The sequence below is a fragment of the Narcine bancroftii genome, chromosome 1, assembly GCF_036971445.1.
Source record: "Narcine bancroftii isolate sNarBan1 chromosome 1, sNarBan1.hap1, whole genome shotgun sequence".
Lineage (NCBI taxonomy): Eukaryota > Metazoa > Chordata > Chondrichthyes > Torpediniformes > Narcinidae > Narcine > Narcine bancroftii.
Window position 1 is genome coordinate 203,158,743 of NC_091469.1, and position 22,739 is coordinate 203,181,481.

Consider the following 22,739-nt stretch of genomic DNA (forward strand, 5'->3'; position numbering starts at 1 on the left):
ATAAAGGCCAGCATACTAAAAGCCTTCTTCACCACCCTATTCACGTGAGTTTCTACCTTCAGGGAACGATGTACCGTTACTCCTAAATCTTTCTGCTCTTCTGTATTCCTCAATGCTCTCCCATTTACCACGTATGTCCTATTCTGATTCTTCTTACCAAAATGAAGCACCTCACACTTATCAGCATTAAATTCCATCTGCCATTTTTCAGCCCATTTTTCTAAGCAGCCCATATCCCTCTGCAATCCTTGAAAACCTTCTTCATTATCCACTATTCCACCTATCTTAGTATCGTCTGCATATTTACTAATCCAATTCACCACCCCATCATCTAGTCCTCATCTTCCAAATGATATTCAAAACAGCTGATTTTGGTAATCCTAATGTTTGGGCGAAATCTCTTACTGTTTTGTTTCCCAGCCTCATAATGGCTTCTTTGACTTTCATTGGCACAACTCCGGTCCTAATGTTGAAAAATAGCAACTGCAGGCTCCAAAGGTGATCAAAAGCTTAGAAATAAGCCTAGCTCTTTAATACTGTACCTGCACCAATGAAGCAATGAAACATACTTCAGTAATGACAAAAACCTGTGAAGCCAAACACCCCAAACATGGTGCCCTGAAGCAGGGGAACTATATATAAAAAGTGTTGTAATTTCTATATGGTCAAACCAAAATGTTTACAAATAACCTTGAATAAAATCTGGAATGGGTACTTTGATCATGTGTGAATTGTTTGAATACATATTTAAAACTGTGGAGCATAGGGACAAATAAAGGAAAAAAATGTCTCAAGTATTATGGAGGGTGCTGTATATAGGTATGACTATACCTGGCTGTTTACCTCAGCTGGGATACAGTTCTTCCAGTTTTATCATCCAATGATGGGAGGAGGACCTTTCAAGGTTGGACTTGGAGTGATTTACTTGCCTTTTGCCATCAAGTTTGTTGATCACCCATCACAATTGCACAGCTGCACCTAATCTCCTTATAGTCTTGAAACAAATATTTTAATCTTCTCGAGCTAAACAATAATGCATTAAGAATTGGCAGACCAGGAAAGGAAAGGAGATGCAGGATTATTGACTGATAATACAGATGATGACATGATCAAGTTACATGAATCAAAATCAGCAACATCTGAACTATTCTTGCAGGTTACGTAATCATATCAGAAGGGGCTTTGTGATAAATCTGCACAATTTTCATTTTCCCTTTTCTCTCGATGCCACTGATTCTGCTTCTGCAGCTTCAGAGGTCATTATGTCATGAACACACAGTGAGGCTGAAATTTATCTGAGTGGCATGTGTAATATTGGCTGTGCATCATGCTCTATTTCTGAAATTTGGTTCCATCGGCTCTCGTGCAATTGTATTATAGAAGCAGATAACCCAGCCCAGCACTCAGTCTACTCCTGCTTGCTTCTCACTGTCATTTCAATGAGCAATTTATCAGACGTACTCTGAAATCTATTTTATTTAACAGGACATCATCCGCGTTAGTTCCTCACCAGTAATTAAAAACTGGCTGCCAGGATCACATTCATGGAGGGGATTTGGGCTTTGGAGATAGACCAATAAAAGCTGGGAGTAAGGATGAGACCAGGCAGCATTTCAGGAGCTGCAGTGTGATGATGCAGGGTAGCAAGGAGCTGAGTTTGACAACAACAGGGTGCTTTCAGTGGGGCAGTGGGACATGGATGCAAAGAAGTAAGCAAGAAGGTCTGGCCAGTTGTTGGGAAGTGAATAGTCTGAAGCTAAAGGACAAGGCCTACTGGAACAGGAACAGCAGTGTGAAGTGCATTCTATCAGGAGATTTGGTTCAACTTAGTCATCACATTCAGTACAGATTGTGGGCTAAAGGTTCTATTGCTCTATTGTTTGGTTTAATGTTCTTAACCTGGAGGGTATATACAAGTGAATGGTATATCAGCTTTGTAACCTCTTAGTGGTACCTTGCCTCAGTGAAAGCAAAGGGATCATGGGTGTGGAAGAGAGAGAGATGGTATAATGAGGACATGTAAATACTCCAACTTCATACCTGCTCTCTCTGTCTCTGTCTCTCTCTCTCTCTCTCTCTGTCTCTCTCTCTCTCTCTCTCTCTCCTGATGAAGAATTTTGGATTGGATGCCCCTTGCATTGCCAATAGCAAAGACCTGGACAAATGACATCCAATGAAGTGCTTAAAGTAAAAGTAAGGCAGAGAGCACATTTAGGATCTTTCTCCAGCTCTGAAATCAAACATCCCTGTGGTGTTTTGCCTGACAGAGAGAGTTTGATTTGGCCATGTTTCCTCTTAATGAGCTGTCATTTTTTACTTCACAATAAAAGAAAAAAACTGATAGATGTTGGCTCTGATGGTGATCAGCGGCTCCTCCATAAGGTGTGGTGTAGATCAATATCACTCAATTTCATGGATGGAAGTGAGGTGTCAAGGCCCAAAGCACACCATTACCAAGTGTTATTGGCCCAAACAATACCTGCCCATACTTGCTACCCTAGGTGAAGCAATACTGAGCAACCTCAAAGTGCCAGACAGCAGGGAAGAAAAAAACCCATTCAATTAGACCTCTGGACACTCTTTGGACAATATCTTCAATAGTTTTTGCAATATAACTGCCAATTAAGCCTCCCTGTGTAACTCAGTATTAGAGGAAAAAGTTCCCAATCAGACTGCCCCCAGAATGAGAATGTTGCAGAAAATATTTATGATGAACCAAGAGTTTTCAGGCTTGAGTCACTGCCATTCTCCACCCTCTCCCTTTGCAGCCTCTCTGCACTTGACCTGCATAGAAACTTGATGAACACCATCTCAACTGCTGACTAGACACATGACAGGCTTCCAGTCTCGACACTGTTCATTAATTTCAGATAATGTGCTGCCAATCACATTGACACTCCCTTCAGATCCACCTCTGGCTATGCATCTGCTCATGGTCAAGTTTTTTGCATGTCCCATCACTCCTTTTCATTCCTCTCCATTCTATTACCAATAGTTCCTTATGTTCCTTACTTCCCTTACTTTTCCTCTTGTTACAGAGTGTTGTGTATTGACCTATGTGTTGTGTGGTTTTTTTGTTAAAAAGTGACAGTTTGCCTTTGAGAGCCAAGGTGAAGGTGGAGAGAGTGGGAGACGGACTGGGCATGTGCAGAAAATGAACTAAAAATTTCTGGACTTAGAAGACAAACCACCACTGGGTGGTGCTGTGGAGTGGAAGAAGGCCCAAGCATGAGTCATTGTCTGGAAGACAGTTTAGAATGTTGGGCATTTTAAAAGAGATGAACATTCCGAAGGCAGCCAGAAGGATCCGGACCAAGCCATTGTTCCTCTCTCTGCAAGCAACACAAGACAACTTTGAATTTTGTGCTCTCCCTCTCTCTCTCTCTCTCTCTCTCTCAAAGATCTTTTGGCTTCAGTTTACCAAACAAACTGAATTTTGTTTATGATCTTTGCTTCGGTTGAGATCGAAGTTTTGTGAGTCTTGTGTGTTTTGTGTCTAAGTTTTTTTATGGGCTGATTGGAAATATAACTTAGACTTTAATTACATATGTTATATTTAGGCTGGGGAATTTATTAGTTTTACACTGTTATAGAAATTTGCATAGTAACCAGTGGGCATTGTTATAAAAGGGGAGATTTTGCATTATAGTTTGAAGGTGAATTTTTGTTAATACAGTACTTGTTCATCTTTACCCCTGTGTGATATGCCTTCTTTGTGGTTGCTGGTTTGATCTTGTAACACTCTGAACCTTGAAGCAAATCTCTGACCTGAAACATGAAACTGTGTTTTTCTCTCCATGGATGCTGCCTGGCCAGTGCTTCTTGTATTTTCTGGTTTTTTTTATTTCAAATTTCCAGCATATGCAGAATTCTAGTTCTGGATCTCTGAGATTTCCCAACATTTTTCTAATGGTTTCTGGTCCTTCCTTCACTCCCTCCCTCTCTTCCTCCAAAGTTAGCTGTAATGTCAGGATCTGCGGGAAGTAGCATCAGAAGTATCCATTAAGGAGCAGGTCCTGAGTGGGAAATAGGGAGTTTCCCTATCCTTGCTCAATCCAGAATCATGGATCTCAACTACTGCCCTGGCAGTGAATTAGCTAACTCACTACAATAAAGCCAGAGACCAGAGGGAGAAACAGGAGGAGGCTATTCACCTCACAAGCCTGTACTATCATGGCTGAGGTGTGGCCTAATGCATTCACACAATGGATGAAGTCGTCAAAGATTCCAGATGCACGTGAGTGTGTTAAAAATACACCAAAACATTGGAGGAACTCAGCTGGATGAGTTCCTCCAGCATTTCGGTGTGTTTTTATTATAATCACAATGTCTGCAGACTTTCGTGTTTCACGCACATGAGTGTGATGCTCTCTCAGATTCAGATGGTTGTGGGCTTGAGTACCATTCTGAAGGCTTGAGACAAATGCCCAGGATGATTCTCAGGGCTGGGCTGATGGAGCATAACACTGTCAGAAGTGCCACTTTATGCCATATTAAACCAAAGCCTTTTCTGTCCTCAGGAAAACATAAAAACATTTCATTGTATTATCTTAATTGAATACAGGGGATTATCACTCCTCCCCCCACCCATGCATCTGACAGTACTTATCCCCCAGTTAGCATCACAGATCAGATTATTCAATCATTATCACAGTGCCATTTATGGAAGTTTACTATGTACAAATGGAAGCTGCACATCACATGATCACAATGGCATCAGTGGGTGTGAAAATATGTCTCCAGATCTTAAGAGCACTGTGCCAAAGGGAATCGTTCTTTAAGATGATTTGAATTTGGGAAATGAAGTTTGAATTACAACAGAATGAATCCTACCTTTATCGGGTGATCATAACTTGCATTTTCATCTGGTGTAAAGTTTAGTGAGAAAGTTGACAGCCCCTCTGCTCCCAGTTCCTCACTGAGTGTCTCTATGTTTCCAGAAATAAGAAAAAGCACAATTAAGCCCCTTTCTCATTGCCAACCCTCCTAGGAAACAGAAAATTTGGAGGGCAAGCTGACCTGGGACCCTTTCACATCACCCCATTATTTCCAGGTAATTCTGCAACTCAGGATGTGGAGGGGGTTGTGGTGGAACATGGTAGTGCAGGAAGTGACCTCACTACACTGTACAGACTGGCCCATCTCCGAACCCTGTAACTCTTCCCTAACTCCTCCCCATAAGATCCCCAATAAACGCTGAGAGCCCTCCATTCCAGCCTTGAATCCGGGCCAGCAGTATGTAAAAATGTGCCTGATGTTTCAGGTTATTAAAACCTTTAATCACTCGCTTTGAGTCTGCTTGTGCATATTGATCGTGCTATAGGGGTCCCACCTCCATCGATGACAATGTGAGAGCAGGTTGTGATTTTGCACCGCCAGAAGGCAATTGGTAAATTAACTGAGCTGCGCTCCCACACTTTTTCCCTCCATGAATCAGAGCCCAGTTGAAATCTACTCGCCTTGCCCAGTTATGTCATTTCACACTGCGCAATTTGACCCCTGACATTGGTGGGTTCACTCAGATGTAATTGGCAGTGTAAACAGGCTGAATTAGAGAGGCAACTCAAACTTGGAGTAGACAAAGAGCTGGAATCAGAGCCACAACATATCTTCTCAGTGCCTTTGTTAAGGTCACAGACTCTTATTGAACTTGGCCACATTGTATTTCTATAAGACCAAATTTTAATGCAAATTTGCTGGATTCTTTTTTGTTATTCATTCTCAAAACAAATATTACATTTCTAACTTTTTGGAAGGGGAAAATGTTGTTAACAAAAGTTAACAACATTGATGCAGAATGGTGCAGAAACTCCAGGAATAGGTACAGTAGTTAGTTACCTTTGCTGCAAACTGATTTCTTGGTTGAATCGTGTGGTTTTGTAGCTTTCTTCTCAGGTGCTGGAATGGAACACTCTCTAGTTTTCAGTGAAGTGATCATTCTTGGACCAGCAAGAGAGCTGGATGGCCTGGAGCCTGTGCAGTTCTGCAGTGAAAAAGGTGCATGATAATGATGCACTATCAATTAACTTCAGACTAGAAGTTGCCAGAATGATAAGCTTTTAATTGCTTAAAACTGTACGTACACTTGTGTTGTTTGGCCTGAGTCCAGAACGTGTACTGGGGAAGGGTCTGGATGTAACAGCCTTTATTAGGGGATTCCAAGGGGAGGAGTCAGCACAGAGGCGGGCCAGCCATACATACAGAGATGGTAACCAATAGTAATGCACTGGTATCATTGTATGTTAAACCACATCAATCAATGAATTTCCCCCCACCAATAACTGTGGAAGGATCAAGAGAAGGTGAGCAATAGCTATAGTTTTGGTATTTGCTTTAGCTGATGAAGTTAACATTATTACTTAAGTATTCAATGAAATAAAGGGAATTTCTGTCTTTTTAATTGTCCTAATTAGCACAAGAAACACAAAAAGACCAGATGCTGGAATCTTGAGCAAACAACAATCTGCTGGAGGGATTCAGCAGGTCAGCCAGCATCCATGGGTTGAAATGCTTCAGGTTGGGACCCTTTATCAAGACTAAGGGTCCCAACCAGAAACTCTGATTGACCATTTCTACCCATGGATATTGCCTGCTTTCTTGCAATAAAGGACAAAATTGCATTTGCATTCAGAATTATTTGTGGTTCCTGGATGTTGATTTTTGGAATACCAACATTTAACAGTCTCACACCATTTAACTTTACCAGGAACACCTGGTTAAAAGAAACCCATTCTAAACAAGCTGTACTCACGTTGAAAGATAAAGCTTTCTTTTTCTCTCTCATTCTCTTAATGGCATTTCGCACCTGTAGAGAAAGAGAATTCACAGAATGTCGTCAGTGAGAACTCCTGTTGGAGTGTCTGAATGTTGATAGAGGTGAGTGTCAGCATCAAGTGGGAAGCTGCAGGTTATTGGAGACAGGAAGGATAGTGGGTTCAAGAAATTGGATATTGATAAGAAGACAAAACGATTACATTTAGTGTGTAAAAGTAGATGACACATTTTTCTTCTTTGTTTTTCCTTTGTGTGAAGACGTCGTTTTATGGTTTTATTGTATTGTTTATGTTGAATATTTATTGGTTTTGGAGGGGGGTGGGAAGGGGGGGAGGGAGGGAAAGAGGGGGAAAAGGGGGAAAATTCCACTGTGTATATTTAATGAGAAACGTTTGTACATATTTTGGTTGATATGGTTCACAAAGTCAGAAATAAAAAAAATTAATAAAAGAAATTGGATATTAAGGATCTGAGAGTCTATGGCACCAAAAATGCTTTAGGAAAACACTTTTAAAAGTCTGAACTCGAGCTCTATAACCCTTGTGTAATGTTAAATGTGGCTTTCAAGGATTGTAACATATAACCAACAAGATATGGGGGGGTGGTCAAGGATTGACCAGGAAGCAGCAACTCCACAAAATTAACTGTAGGCACTCAGAATATGTGCACCAGAGAGTGGAGCACTGTACAGGTGATGGAGGCAGTGATTGTACCATCTGCAACATTGACTTCACTGAGGCAGCAGAGCAGACTGCTTGATGCTAGGCAATCATATGAGAGTTGACTTAATAAAGATATAGAATCATGAAGGATTTTTGTACATAGGGTGGACAGCCAGCACCTTTTCCCAGGCCAATAATGCCAAATACCAAAGGACATCTATTTAAAGTGGGTGGAGAGGAAAATTTCAGGGAGATGCGAGAGCTAGGTTTTTTACTCAGAGAGTGGTGGGTGCCTGGAATGCATTGCTAAGGGCTCATGGTGGAAGCTGGTACAGTATGGACATTCAAAAGACTTAGGTAGGTACCAGAATGTAAGAAAGATAGAGGGTTATGGGGTGTTAGGTGGGGAAGGATTAGATTGTAGGTTTATGTAGGTTTACATGGGTTTAAACGCCTGTACTGCCTGTAATATTCTATGTTCTATTTGGCGACTTCTGCCTCATTCTTTGTTGGTCAATAGCTTGCCATTAATGGCAGATGGTGGAATTTTCAACTACTGATCCCACATTGATGTGCATGACTCACAAAAATTCTAATTCATGGAACATTAGAGCACAGTACAGGCCCTGCAGTCCACAATGTTGTGTCAACCTATCTTTGGCTTGGCTTCGCAGATGAAGATTTATAGCGGGGTAAATGTCCACGTCAGCTGCAGGCTCGTTGGTGACTGACAAGTCCGATGCGGGACAGGCAGGCACGGTTGCAGCGGTTGCAAGGGAAAATTGGTCGGTTGGGGTTGGGTGTTGGGTTTTTCCTCCTTTGTCTTTTGTCAGTGAGGTGGGCTCTGCGGTCTTCTTCAAAGGAGGTTGCTGCCCGTCGAACTGTGAGGCGCCAAGATGCACGGTTTGAGGCGATATCAGCCCACTGGCGGTGGTCAATGTGGCAGGCACCAAGAGATTTCTTTAGGCAGTCCTTGTACCTCTTGTTTGGTGCACCTCTGTCTCGGTGGCCAGTGGAGATCTCGCCATATAACACGATCTTGGGAAGGTGATGGTCCTCCATTCTGGAGATGTGACCCATCCAGCGCAGTTGGGTCTTCAGCAGCATGGATTCAATGCTTGCGGACTCTGCCAGCTCGAGTACTTCGATGTTGGTGATGAAGTCATTGCAATGAATGTTGAGGATGGAGTGGAGACAGCGCTGATGGAAGCATTCTAGGAGCCGTAGGTGATGCCGGTAGAGGACCCATGATTCGGAGCCGAATAGGAGCGTGGGTATGACAATGGCTCTGTATACGCTGATCTTTGTGTGTTTCTTCAGGTGGTTGTTTTTCCAGACTCTTTTGTGTAGTCTTCCAAAGGTGCTATTTGCCTTGGCGAGTCTGTTGTCTATCTCGTTGTCAATCCTTGCATCAGATGAAATGGTGCAGCCGAGGTAGGTAAACTGGTTGACCGTTTTTAGTTCTGTGTGCCCGATGGAGATGTGGGGGGCCTAGTGGTCATGGCGGGGAGCTGGCTGATGGAGGACCTCTGTTTTCTTCAGGCTGACTTCCAGGCCAAACATATTGGCAGTTTCCGCAAAACAGGACGTCATGCGCTGGAGAGCTGGCTCTGAATGGGCAACTAAAGCGGCATCGTCTGCAAAGAGTAGTTCACGGACAAGTGGCTCTTGTGTCTATATATGTATTATCTATATCAAAAAAAACTACATCCTTCCTTCCTCAAAACCCTCTATTTTTCTTTCATCCATGTGCCTGCCTAAGTGACTCTTAAATGCCCCTATTGCACCAGCCTCCACCACCAACCCTGGTAATGCATTCCAGGCACTCATAGCTCTGTAAAACAAGCTTACCCCTGATGTCTCCCCTAAATGCTCCTCCCTTCAATTTTTACAGATGTCCTTTGATGTTTGCTCTTCCTGCTCTGGGGGAAAAAGTGCTGGCTGTCTACCTTATCTATGCCTCAGAAGGGTAATGAGCTTGCCTGGTCCATTGTATCCTGTGGGAGAAGGAACCAGACATCCCTTCCACGTTTAGCCCATGTGTAACTCTGACCCACAGCTATGTGGTTGCCTCACACACTGGTGTCACCCTGTGATTACAAATTTCCTGTACTTCAACACCAACAATGAGGCAGGCCACTGGTGGGAAGGGAAGGTATAGCTAATGGAAGCCAAGGTCTCGATCAGCCAAAGTTATTGCTTACTGTGAGAGGATAAATGTGTGGCTGGTCACAGAGAACAAAAAGACAAAACCCTGTAAAGGAGCCAGGTACTGAGGCTTTGAAATGGACAACTGCTTGGGGTGAATTGGTGAACCTATCCTCAGCTGCTTTAGTAAAGGTGTAGTGTCAACATGTGTGCACACTGTACATTGCTTTCGATGTCGGGCTACTAACTCCCACAAAATCAAAGCTCAGAAGCAAAGGACAGCTTGTATTGGAATGCCTAGGGTAAAATTCGAGTTTGCAGATGATGTTTAAAGGGAACTAACATTAATTAAACATTTTTACTCCACCAACAGGTTAGATGTTCCATCTTACTGCCAATACCATATGTGAGCTTAATTGACTATGCAATATATCAACATAAAAAATGTTCTATACCGGGGGGCGTATCACATGATGATGCGGGGTTAGACTGCAAATTCCTACTCTCCTCAAAAAAGTTGGGAAAAAAAGCTAAAGAAGATTGAAATAGTAAGAAAAACAGAAACAGAAAAGGTGTTGGAAGACTTGGAGAATAATTTAAAATGGCACCAAAGAAAGAAAAACCAGCTGTAACAACACAAGAAACTGAGCAAGAAAAAGAACAAGATAAGGAAGAAAGGCCTACTTTGAAGAAGGATCCAGAAGCTGCCTGGGAGACAAGCCAGGAGCTGGGGAGACCTTGGACACTGCAGTGCAGGATCTCCGCCGACAATGGCAACCTGCTACGGGTGAAGATGTGACTCTGCACATGTGCAGAGCTCAAAAAAGATAGAGGCAATTTTAAAAAAGATTTTAGAGGCTTCCATCTCTAGTGGACAAGAAGAAGAACAAGAAGTATGTTTTAAACCAGGGGTGTCAAACTCAAATTCACGGAGGGCCAAAATTAAAAACTTGGACTAAGTCGAGGGCCGAACTAAATATTTATTGAAAATTTTCAACAACATCTGCATGTTTTCTCTTCTTTCAACATATGTAATGTTAAACTTTAGGATATAACTTTAGGAGGATAATGTTACAGGTCAGGAATACGTAGGTCAAGTTCACCCTTTGCTTGACCTGAGGGAAACATATTTGGTCCCTGTGGAGATGTAGTCAGCATTCACAGGCTGTGTCCATTTTGGCCTGCATCAGGACTCAACATTTCCTGCTCACTCCTCAGGCTCTAGGCCTCTATTCACCCTCGACCCACTATCCCTCTACCTGACCAGTCCTTTACCCAACCTCTACTCAACCCTCACTCCACTCGCTCTGCCTCTACCCACCCCATCCTATACACGCCCCTCTACTGCCTCTCCCCTCAACTTGTTCCTCCCTCTACCCATCTCTCACCCTCTAATCACCCCTCCCCTACTTGCCCTGCCCCTCCCCTTTTACCTCTTCCCTATCCACCCCTCCTTCTACTCATCCCTCCCTCTAACTGCCCCTCGCACCACCATAACTTCCCCTGCCCATTACTCCTCACCTACACCCTCTGCCCACCCCTGCTTACTCACCCACTCAGGCCCAGCGCGCTGCCGATCAGCCTTTGCGGACAGCCACCATCTCTCTCTTCACGTGCAGGGCCGAACCAGCCGTCCCTGGGGTCTGCGCGGGTGCAAGCGCTGAAGGCCGTGGTGACCGGGAGAAGTGCGCTCGCGCTGTGGAAGGGCCGTCCGGTGCCAGTCGTGCGGGGCTCGTGCTGCCCGGGGGCCGTGCGCAGCCTGCCATGCCCGTCACGCCGACAGGAAATCACAGGCGCTCGCCAATCCGCCACACCGCTCGACAGGTGGGAGAAGTGACTGGTTGTGCGGGGAGCCTTCCAACTGGCTTGCCGGCTGATGACATCGACAGACTTCTCGTGTTACAATTTCTCGTGTTACAATGGGGAAGGATGTGCAATGAAGGGGGAGGATGGTGGGGGTGACGTTACCAAAAAAACAGCATCGGCTCTCGCTGCAGGGCGGGCCACCTCTAATACATTTTTGAAATGATCTTGCGGGCCAAATTTGGCCCGCGGGCCAGAGTTTGACATGTGTGTTTTAAACAAAGAATTATGGCTAAAAAGATGGGGAAAACGAAAGAACTTATATATCTACAATTGAGATGAAAAAATTATGTGGAGAATTTCCAGTAATCATTGATGTTATTAACAGAGGTTAAAAAATGTGGAGACCATATAGATGAAAATAAAAAAATTTACAAAGAGGGTGGAAAAAAATGATGCAGCAAATGGACAAAATATTTGAAGTTGTGAAAGAAAAAAATAAAAGAATGAATTTGAGATTTAAGGCATTAAGGGACTGATGAAGAAAATACAAGCTGAAGTGGCTGCAACAAAAGGTCAAAGCAAAAAATTGACATTTTAGAAAATTTTAGTACAAGGAATAACAAAGATTGTTAGACTTAAAGAAGCCGATGAAGGTCAAGAAATTAAGAAGTTTCTACAGCATTAGATTCTGCAATCTTTGGGGGTAACTGAATTTCAAGGAGACATTGAGATTGAGAGAGCTCATAGATCACTACGGCTGAAGCCACAACCAGATCAAAGACCTTGTCCAATACTGGTTAAATTTCTTTGTTATGAAGAGAGAAGATCTTGGAAATGGCGGTGAAAGAAGCAAAAGAAAGTTATCTTTGATTTATAATGGAAGCAAGATTTTATTTTACTCTGATAAAAGCTTTGATTTGTTGAAAAAGAGGAAAGAATGTATTATGGAAGAAAGGTTATGCCTTTATCTTAAGGTATCCGGCAGTTCTGAAGGTTTTTATTCCAGTTGGGAGGAACAGGTTTTTTATGGAGCCTAATGAGGCAAAAGTGTTTGTGAATTCATTGGCTGAAAGACAGAGACAAGTAGTGGGTGACACTTGAATGAAAAATATCACTGAATGGTTTCAGTTGTTAATACAGAAAAAAAAATTGAGAGAGCTTAAGGGGGAGGAGGGTTCTAACCCATAAGTGATCTATTTATAATTAAAATGACAAAGAATGTATAGATAAAATGCAACAGGAGACTGAACTGCATTTCAAGAAAGTCAGTTGGGAGTTTGGAGCTAACTGCTGAGGAGTCATGAGTGCTGGTGTGGTTCCAACATCAACCCAAATAGATCAGGCCTTTAAAGATGTTATATCACCATTGTGCGCCTTTTTTTTGGCGGGGGAGGAGGGGGTTCTATCTTTATTCTGCTTTCTTTCTTTTGTTTTTCCTTTATGCACCTAGATTAATCAAGACCATTATAAAATATGTTGTTAACATTATGACAATGGGAGGAATGGGAGAGGAAGAATGGATAGTCAAAAGATTTAATAAATGAAAAGGAATTTTAAGAGCATTAACACAAAAGAATGGAAAAAAAATAATGTAGTGGAAGAAAGCAAAAGTGGATATTGCTTTTTTACAAGAAATGCATTTGACAGAAAAAGATCATGAAAAATTAAAAAGGGATTGGGTTGGAAAGATATGGGCATATTCATTTAATTCAAAAGCTAGGGGTGCAGCAATATTAATACATAAAAATTTACTAGTTAAAATATTAGACACAACTATAGATACATAGGGAAGGTATGTAATGATCAATTGTCAAATTTATTCAGAATATTGGACTTTAATGAATGCATATGCGCCTAATATAGATGATGGAAAATTTATATAGGATCTATTTATGCAATTATCCAATGCTAAAGGTAAAATTTTATAAGGAGACTTTAATTTCACCTTTGATTGAAAACTAGACAGATCAGGTGGTAAAATTATAAAAAGTAAAGTAGCCAAAACTACAATAGGTTTAATGAAAGATATGGGACGTACAGATATTTGGAGAAGAACTCATCCGAGTGAAAGGGATTATTCCTTTTATTCTTTTCGACATAAAACATATTCATCAATAGATATGCTTATAGTCTTTGCACAGCTTCAATCCAGAGTTAAAAAGATTGAATATCAAGCAAGAGTTCTATCTGATCATTCTCCCTTAATTCTCTCAATTTCATTGGAGGAAGAACAAAATATAGGTTATGGATGGAGATTCAATACATTATTATTAAAGAGAAAAGACTTTTGTGATTTTATGAGACAACATATACATTTTTTTAGAACCAATGGCAATTTAGTTATGAACATGTTTATAATATGGAACTCTATGAAAGCATATTTAAGAGGTCAAATAATGTTATACTTCAAAAATAAAGAAAGAACATATGAAAGAGGTAGACCAGTTGGAAAAAAGAAATAGTGAAATTAGAGAAGGAATTACATAGGCAAAAAATGATGAGGAAAAAAATTATTGGAACCAAAGAAATTGAGATTTAATACAATACAAACCTATAAGGTAGAAAGGGATATAATGCAAACACGAGTACTATAAATTAGGTGAAAGAGCTCATAAAGTATTAGCAAGGCAGTTAAAAACTGAACAAGTTTCCAGAACAATAACGGCAACAAAATAAACTGGTCAAGTCACTTAAAAGACTCAGGAAATAAATGATAATTTTAAGAATTTTTATAAAAAATTCTATCAATCAGAATCTCTAAAAGATGGAAAAAATGAGGAATACTTACAACAGGTTAAATTACCTGTATTAAATACAGATGAAAAATTAGAGTTATCTAATTCTTTTTCTGAGATAATTTATGAGATTTTGATGTCATTACAAAACAATAAAGCCCTGGGAGAAGATGATTTCCCACTGGAGTTTTATAAAGAATTTAAGGAATTATTAATTCCTGTATTAATGGGTGTATTAGATCAAATGAAAGAGGTACATGACTTACCACAATCTTTTAAAACAGCATTAATAATAGTTAATCCAAAAAAGAGAAAAGATATTTTATAGCCTTCTTCTTATCGACCTATATTATTATTGAATACAGATTATAACATTGTATCCAAGTTACTAGCTAATCAATTAGCTAAACATTTACCAAAATTAATAAAAATGGATCAGACTGGTTTTATTAAAAATAGATGATCTGTAGACAATATAGTCAAATATATGAGTCTAATAAGTGTAACACAGAAAGAAAAGAAGCTAGCAGTAGTGGCTGCATTAGATACAGAAAAAATTAGAATGTGATTTTTTTATTTAAAGTATTAAATACATTTGGAATTCTGAATGCTTTTATAAATTGGATAAAAGCATTATATAATCAACCAAAAGCTAAAGTAGTTACAAATATCAAAACCATTTTTATTAGAAAGATCATCCAAGGATGTCCATTGTCACCATTTTTATTTGCATTAGCTATAGAACATAAAATCAGTTTATTTGCAGATGATGTTATAATTTATTAAACAAAGCCAGAAATATCACTGAATAAATTAAATGTAAGATTAGCAGGATATTGCTTAGTACCTGGTTATAAAATTAATGTTGATAAAAGTGAAGTTATGTCTACAGTTGATATGGACTATATGCAAAATTTTTAAAATTATGAAGTTCAAATGGCAAAAAGAAGCAATTTAATATTTAGGAATAAAAATTGATAGAAATTTAGATAATTTATTTAAATTAAATTATTTATCACTATTAAAAAAGATAGAGGAAGATTTAAAAAGATGGAAAAATGTACCAATAACTTTAATAGGGTGTGTAAATTGTATTAAAATGAAGATTTCTCCAATAATTCAATATTTGTTTCAATCATTACCCATTTCTATACCAAAAAAGTGTTTCCGAAATTTAAATAAATATGTACAGGAATTTATTTGGAAAGGTAAAATGTCAAGAATAGCCTTGGAAAAACTAACTTGGAAATTTGAACAAGGAGGACTGAGATTATCAAATTTTAAAAATTACTATAAAGCAGCTCAATTAAGATTCTTGTCCTCCTGTTATCAAATTGGCAAGAAAAATGCTTGGGCTCAGATTGAAATGAATGAAATTAGAGAAACTACTCTAGAGCAAATTTTGTATAAGTGGAATAATGAATTACTAAAAGGGAAAATAGAAGTTCTAACTTTGAAACATTTATTGAAGATATGGAATGAGATCCATGTGGAGAGAGGAATTAAAAATGATCAAATACCTAAAATGATGCTAAAACAAAATCAACTTATTTTTTTTTCTTTGAATAATTCTTTATTTGATAGTTGGTACAGTAAAGGTATACAGAGGATAAAAGATTTTTTTATGATTTTTAAACTTTTGAACAATTAAAGGAGAAATATGACAAAAAATAATACAATTTTTGCATATTATCAACTTAAATCATATTTAAAAAGGAAATTAGATACGAATTTAAGACTTCTGGAGCAAAGTCAATTTGAATATTTATTACAGATACATTAATTGAGAAATTTAATACATATATATACCTACACACACAAAAATTCCAAGATACTATGGGGAAAAGGATTTATATAAATCTAAAAAAGATTTAAATAAATAAATTCAAGAAGAAATATGATCAAGATTGTGTCAAGAGAGTGTTATAATATGATTAATGCTAGATATCAAATGATTTAATATAATTTTCTACATCATTTATGCTATACTCCTTATAAATTAAATGGTTTTAACCTCAATCATTCTGATAAATGTTTTCAATGTAATAAGGCAATAGGGACTTTTTTACATTCGGTTTAGTCTTGTGTAAAAGTGGAAGAATTTTGGAAGGATTTGAGTATATTATTAAGACAAATTACGAAGATAAAAAGACAAAAAGATCCAAGAATATTTGTGCTTGGTAATATATTTGAAGCAGATAAATACCAAATAAAATTTTTGAGTATTCCAATAGCGGCAGCAATGGAATGTGTAGCAATAATGTGGAAAACTGAGAATTTTGTAACAATAGATAGATGGAACATTGAAATGCAAAATTGTATGCCTTTTGAAAAAATTACTTATAGTTTGAGGAATCAGATTGGGAGTTTTTACAAGATTTGGAAACCATATATGGATTTCACAAATAAAAGTCCATCTACCCACTACTCTCAGTTAATAATTAATAGTTAGAAAATAAAATAATTATGGTAATAATAGCAAATGTATAGATTTAGGTGTTTTTCTTTTCTTTTTTCTTTCTTCAGGGGTTAGGAGGGAGGGGGTGGAGGAGAAAATGGATTTTTTTGTATCATTTTCTATTATGTTGTTATATTATTTCTATTGAGTTAATGTTTGTATTGATGCAAATGATAAATAAAATTTTCAATAAAATGTTCCATACCTCACTGTTGTACAGAGTATACACCAAGAATATATAGAGGCCCTAAAGTAAACCAAAAACAAACAGGTTTGTAAGCACACACACTGGTCACACATCACCTTATTGATGATGCAGTAGTACATAATCACCATAAAGAAATTATTTAGCATTTTGGTTATTGCCAGAGGACATGATGGGTCCCAATAGACGTCACATCTAAATCACTTGGTTTCCACACTTCTGAAAGGACAGCAAGGTCAACCAGATTGAGTGTCAGAACGGAAGGCTGCAGCTATTGACAAACACTGAACAGGATAGTACTTTCTCTCATTAGAACAGGCAAGAGTTGATGATGAGTGAAACATTACTTTGGAAATATAAATGCTTGAGATAAGGTAGGAGAAGAGAGAATTTTTCAGCATGGGAGGTTATTTAAAACCTTGGGGGGGGGGGGGAGGGGGTCATAATCACAAGTTTGTTACAAAATAAAAATCCAGGAGGAAATCAGAAAAGAATCTTCACTCAGTGCATGGTCATAACCAGAGGAAACGGTGAAGGCAAGTAACCAATACTTTCATAGGGAAAGGAAGCATATACCAACATAGGTAGTATACTTACTCTAATAATACAGTGGTACCTTTCTAAGTACGTAAATACTCGTATGATAGTCAAGTATTTTGGACCAATTTTTCGGGTCAAATTTGGGGATGTCAACTTTTACACAGGTCATACTTTTGACAGCAGTAAATACCTGCGCCATTCAAGGTGTCAGGAGCTGGGGTAGTTTGGACCAGGTGGTTAGTCTGCATTTGGGGCATCAGGAGCCTGGATGGGCAGGTGGCGGGGGCCTAGGAGAGAGTCTGTGACCCTATCAGGAGATCTGGTCAGCAAGTGGTTAGGGCCAAAATAAGGGGGTTGATCTTTACATGAGTCATATGGAAATCACATGATTTTTTTTGGCTAAAATAAGGGGGAGGGGTGTCAACTATTACACAAGTATATTTGATATTCAATGCATAAATGAAAGAAGCTGTCACCAGATAGAATCATCAGTCAGGAATGGGAGAGGTGGTCTTCTTAAGTTAAAAGAGGCATACAGGATTCCGATCAATCACAAAGTTGTTTCCTCAGGCGAGAGTTGAGAACAAGGGCACAATCTCAGGTCCAGTTGGGAGATTGAGTTCACGAGTTGAAAGGTCATGTTGCAACTCAACAAATCTCTGGTAAGACCACACTTAGAGTATTGTATTCAGTTGTGGTCACCTCATTATAGAAAAGGTGTGGAAACTATGGAGAGGATGCAGAGGAGATTTACCAGGACATTGTCTGGATTGGAAAAGGTTAGCAGAGCTTACACTTTTTCTCTTAGGAGCAAAGAAGAATGAGGTGATTTAATAGAGGTCTACAAGATTCTAAGAGGCATAGATAAAGTAAACAGGCAGCACATTTTTCCCAGGGCAGGAATAGCAAACACCAGTGGACAGGGCTGAAAGTTTAGGGGAGACATCAGAGTTTTTTTTTTACACAAAAGTTGTGGGTGCCTGGAATGCATTGCCAGGGGTGGTGGTGGAGACTGGTAAAATAGGGGCATTTAAAAGACTCTTAGACATGCACATGAATGAAAGAAAAATAGAGGCTACGAGGTAAGAAGGGTTTCTTTTTTATTTGGTACATACAGGTTGGCACAACATCGTGGGCCAAAGAGCCTATACTGTGCTATAATATTCTATGTCAAAGTGTCAGTCATTCAACAATGAAATGAAATGATATCAAAACTGAAAATGATTTGATTTATTGGGCACATGAAGGTGCAGAGAAGAGGTGAAGTGTTCTTCTTCAGGCTCAGTATCTTACTGAATGGCAGAGTGGACTTCAGAGACCCATATTGCTTATTCTTATATCCTCTCACCACACCACAAGCTCCAGCCTATATTCCCAATATACAAATGGACAATGGAAGCCTCTAGCATTTTTTAGTAGGCACCTCTGCCCTTCAAAAATGAAATACAGCACATTCGATAGGGAACTGCTGGCATTGTACCTAGCGGTCAGACACTTCTGCTATTTTTTTGGAAGGCAGGGACATCACGGATTTTACTGACCACAAACCGCTAACGTTTGCCTTCGCGAAGGCATCAGATCCCTGGTCAGCCCACCAGCACGGCCACCGATCTTACATATCTTAGTTTTCAACCAGGATTAAACACATCTTTGGTAAGAGTAATGTGGTGGCTGATGCCCTGTCCCACTCCTCCATTCAAGCAGTATGTGCATTCTCCCTGGGTGTAGACTACATGGCGCTTGCCAAAACTGAATGCAAGGACGACAAACTCCTGTCTTATTGAACTGTTGTTATGAGCCTGCAACTCGAGGATGTAGCTTTTGGGCTGCAAGGTACCACACTCCCGTGTGATGTTTCCTCAGGTCAGCCTTGCCCTATCGTCCCTGCTGCATGGAGATGTTGCATTTTCGATGCCATTCATAGACTGTCCCACCCCTCTATTCAACCAACAGTCTGCCTGATGGCCAACAAGTTTGTATGGCATGGACTCAAAAAGCAGATCACGCACTGGGAAAAGACATGTACAGACTGCCAATCTGCAAAATTGCAAAGGCACGTGAAGCCGCTGCTTCAGCCTTTCCAGACACCGCAGTGCAGATTCGACCATGTGCACGTCAACATTGTCAGCCCACTTCTGGTGTTACGAGGGTCTAGGTACTTGTTAATGGTCATCGACAGATTTACCAGGTGGCAGGATGCAGTTCCTATGATGGACTCATTGACCGATTCATGCACCAGAACTTTTATTTCTGCCTGGGTATCTCGGTTCAGCCAACCCACAAACGCCACCTCCGACAGAGGCCCACCGTTTACCTCCACACTCTGGGACGTTTTGTTGTGACTGCTGGGAATGCAGCTCCACCACACTACTGCCTACCACCCGTAATCGAATGGCCTGGTGGAGTGGTTCCATAGACACATGAAGGCTGCACTGATGGCCCGCTTCCAAGGACCTGATTGGGCGGACAAGCTTCCCTGGATCTTCCTGGGAATAAGAACAGCACCCAAGGAGGATCTGAACTTCTCATCGGACGAGTTGGTTTACAGAGCCACACTCATTATACCTGGGGAGTTTGTGCCTGCAGCACGTGCTCAGGAGGTGTCAAACTTGTCAAGGCATGGGAACTGGGGCCAATTATCCTTTATCCCAATTATCCTTTATCCTTTATCCCAATTATCCTTTATCACAAAGGAACTCCGGGATTGCAAGTTTGTGGTTGTGCATAGAGGTGCACACGGGCCACCCTTACAGAGGCCATATGAGGGCCCCTTCAGAGTGCTACAAAACAATCGTACAACTTGTGTTCTGGACATTGGGGGGCATCCAGAGACATTTATGATTGACTGACTAAAGCCCAAGCATCTTGACCTGGATCAGCCCTTGCCACGACCCCCGATACGAAGGCACAGATGACTGTCCAAGAGCGGTGGACAGTAGCAGCACCAAAGGCTTAGCCTCCTATCGCCAGATCAGGTGGGGGGGAGGGGGGGGAGATGCCAGGTAGCAGCTCACCGGATGCTTAATCAAACCGATTCAGGAGGTTCCAAATGACGTCATCACATCATAATACGATGACGTCATTTGGAACACGGAAGGTTTTAAAAGTTGTGTGACTGTTGGAATAAATAACTTTTAATGAACTTCGACTTGACTACATCTGGTCATTTTCTCCTTCTTCATTTCACACTGCAACACAGTTGCTACAGAACCACTCTTCATTTTATTACTCATTCCTAAGAGAATGATGACATAAAATCAACCTGGTCAAATTTGTAATGATATTTGAGCTTTGATTGAACAATTCTGAGGGTTTATGGCACAGACTTACAGAACTAGCTGTTCCTTTTGCTGTTTTTAGGGAAATCCTGATCAAAGCAAAAGCCTGGTCCAAATAAAGAATTCTTTGGCAAATAAATTGTGTTTATCAAGATTGAATTGTAATTTGCTTCCTCTTTCTTCCATCACAGTGAGATGGACAGGCAGGGTTGCAGATGTATTTAGAGCTACTCAATAAATACCCAGTCAGCAGCAGATGTGCTTTAATGGCTGGTTTTGTCTCCGACATTCCGCCTTTTCTCTTGAGATGGAAAGCTCACACCCACACAAAGCTCTATCCTGCAGGAAGGTTGTGGGATCTACTGACAAACAGCTTCAGTCCCGACATTGAAAGAGCTTGTCTACAGTAATGTGTCCTGTTTTCCTCATTTTAAGAAAAGCTTTCTCCAAATTTTGATATCAATTATTTAATATCTCTGCAATAGCTCTGATATTGATGTCTATAATGATTACATCAGGCCTTTTGTAACAAATATGACATAATGTAAATTTTAAAACATTATGAATTTTAACAATGGAGTCCAATGGCACGTTTTGCTTATCACAAAACATATTAAGAAATGAAAATACCCTCAAAGAAGGAATGTTGCCAATAGTATTCTTTCTGTCAGAGAGCACATGTAATAGACAAAAGAAAATCATGTTGGGTGTAATTGCTCCAGAAGTTTTAAACTAATGTGTACTTTTGACACTTGTCCAGAATATTCTGATAACACTTCCAAAATGGAGTCTATCCAAGATATTCACATGTGGAAACAGCCTGTAATAATATTAATGAAAGTTTGTTTTACCAGAAACTTCAAATGCGGAGTAAGTTTGCTTTCATTCAGAATTTCTTGCTCCTTATCAGAAAGTCGTGCTTCTTCCCCTCCAAAGACATGAGAACAGAAACCTAAGATGACAATTGCAGTCGAGCACTAAGGGTATGCCACACATTCAGCAGTGTTAAACTAAATACAAGATGTGAAGCCAAGGTCACACCTCCTTCTCCAAGTGCATCAAAACAATCCAGGATTAACATTCGGGGAAAAGAAAATAAAGGAAACGTTCCTTGGTACAATTCTAATTCACAAGAAGAAGGCTTCCCCCAATATCCAGCGGCCTGTATCAATGTTTTTTGATCAGTTGCTCTGTGGGATCTTGCTGTGCACAAAGTGGCTGCTGCATTTCCCACTCTTTATTGGCTGCAAATGGGTTCAGGATGTGACGCAAGGTGCTACAGAAATCCTGGTCGCTCTGTCTCTCATTAGTCCTTGTCCTGTGAATTATTTATCAATTTGAACAGGTTCAATGATTCTTCCGAGTTGAACACTGGAGATTTCAGTGTTCCTAGACACTCACACACATGCCTGATCTTCTTTTCATGAGTTCCTGGGGCTTGAGGAAGAGAGAAGCCCACTCATGATCATACAGCCTTGGTGCAATGACAACTCAGCCCATTGGCAAAGGGAACCAGATGGTTAGACATGTCTGCTGCACAGATTCACATACCTGTATGTATGGATATACAGACACCAGTCACACTCTACACACAGATGCAAATATTTGGTGATCATAAATATTACACTTCATTGAGGCAACCGTGATAAAGGTACATCGATTCCTTTACTTTCTATTAAGTTCAAGGAGATTCGGAATGATGTCAAGTAATCTCTTAAACTTTGACAGATGCACTGTGGAAAGTATACTGACTGGCTGCAGCTTGGCCTGGTTTGGAAATTCAAGTTCTATGGATCACAAAAGGTGGCAAAATATGACAAATCTAGCCAGGTCCATCTGACCTTCTATCCACTGAGATATCTATCTGAAATGCTGCCTCAGAAGGCAGCCAACATCATAAAGATAAAAGGTTCCATTACTGTAACATAATATCACATTTAGAATAAAACATACATGAAACTCTTTACCTTTGTCAACCATAAGGAAAACAGAGAGTCGCCACTTTGTCCAGCATCCCTCACAGAAATGAGGCCCCAGCGATGAACAAACTTGTGACCCTGGTTTACAAGACCTCTAACCACTGAGCTATTGGACCTCAGAGCTATCAGAGGACAGCATCATCCTGGTTACAAC

The 22,739-nt window shown here is 40.1% G+C and overlaps 1 protein-coding gene across 1 annotated transcript in view; it reads right to left on the reverse strand.

Moving 5' to 3' along the window:
- The window catches only part of LOC138753556 (adhesion G protein-coupled receptor D2-like), a 116,723-nt gene that overhangs the window by 33,086 nt on the left and 60,898 nt on the right, over positions 1–22,739 (reverse strand). The window contains exons 10-13 of the mRNA XM_069916744.1: positions 16,789–16,830; positions 6,752–6,805; positions 5,839–5,983; positions 4,834–4,928 (exon numbers count right to left, since the gene is read on the reverse strand). Coding sequence (XP_069772845.1) covers positions 4,834–4,928; positions 5,839–5,983; positions 6,752–6,805; positions 16,789–16,830 — 336 coding nt within the window. The remainder of the gene's footprint in view (positions 1–4,833; positions 4,929–5,838; positions 5,984–6,751; positions 6,806–16,788; positions 16,831–22,739) is intronic.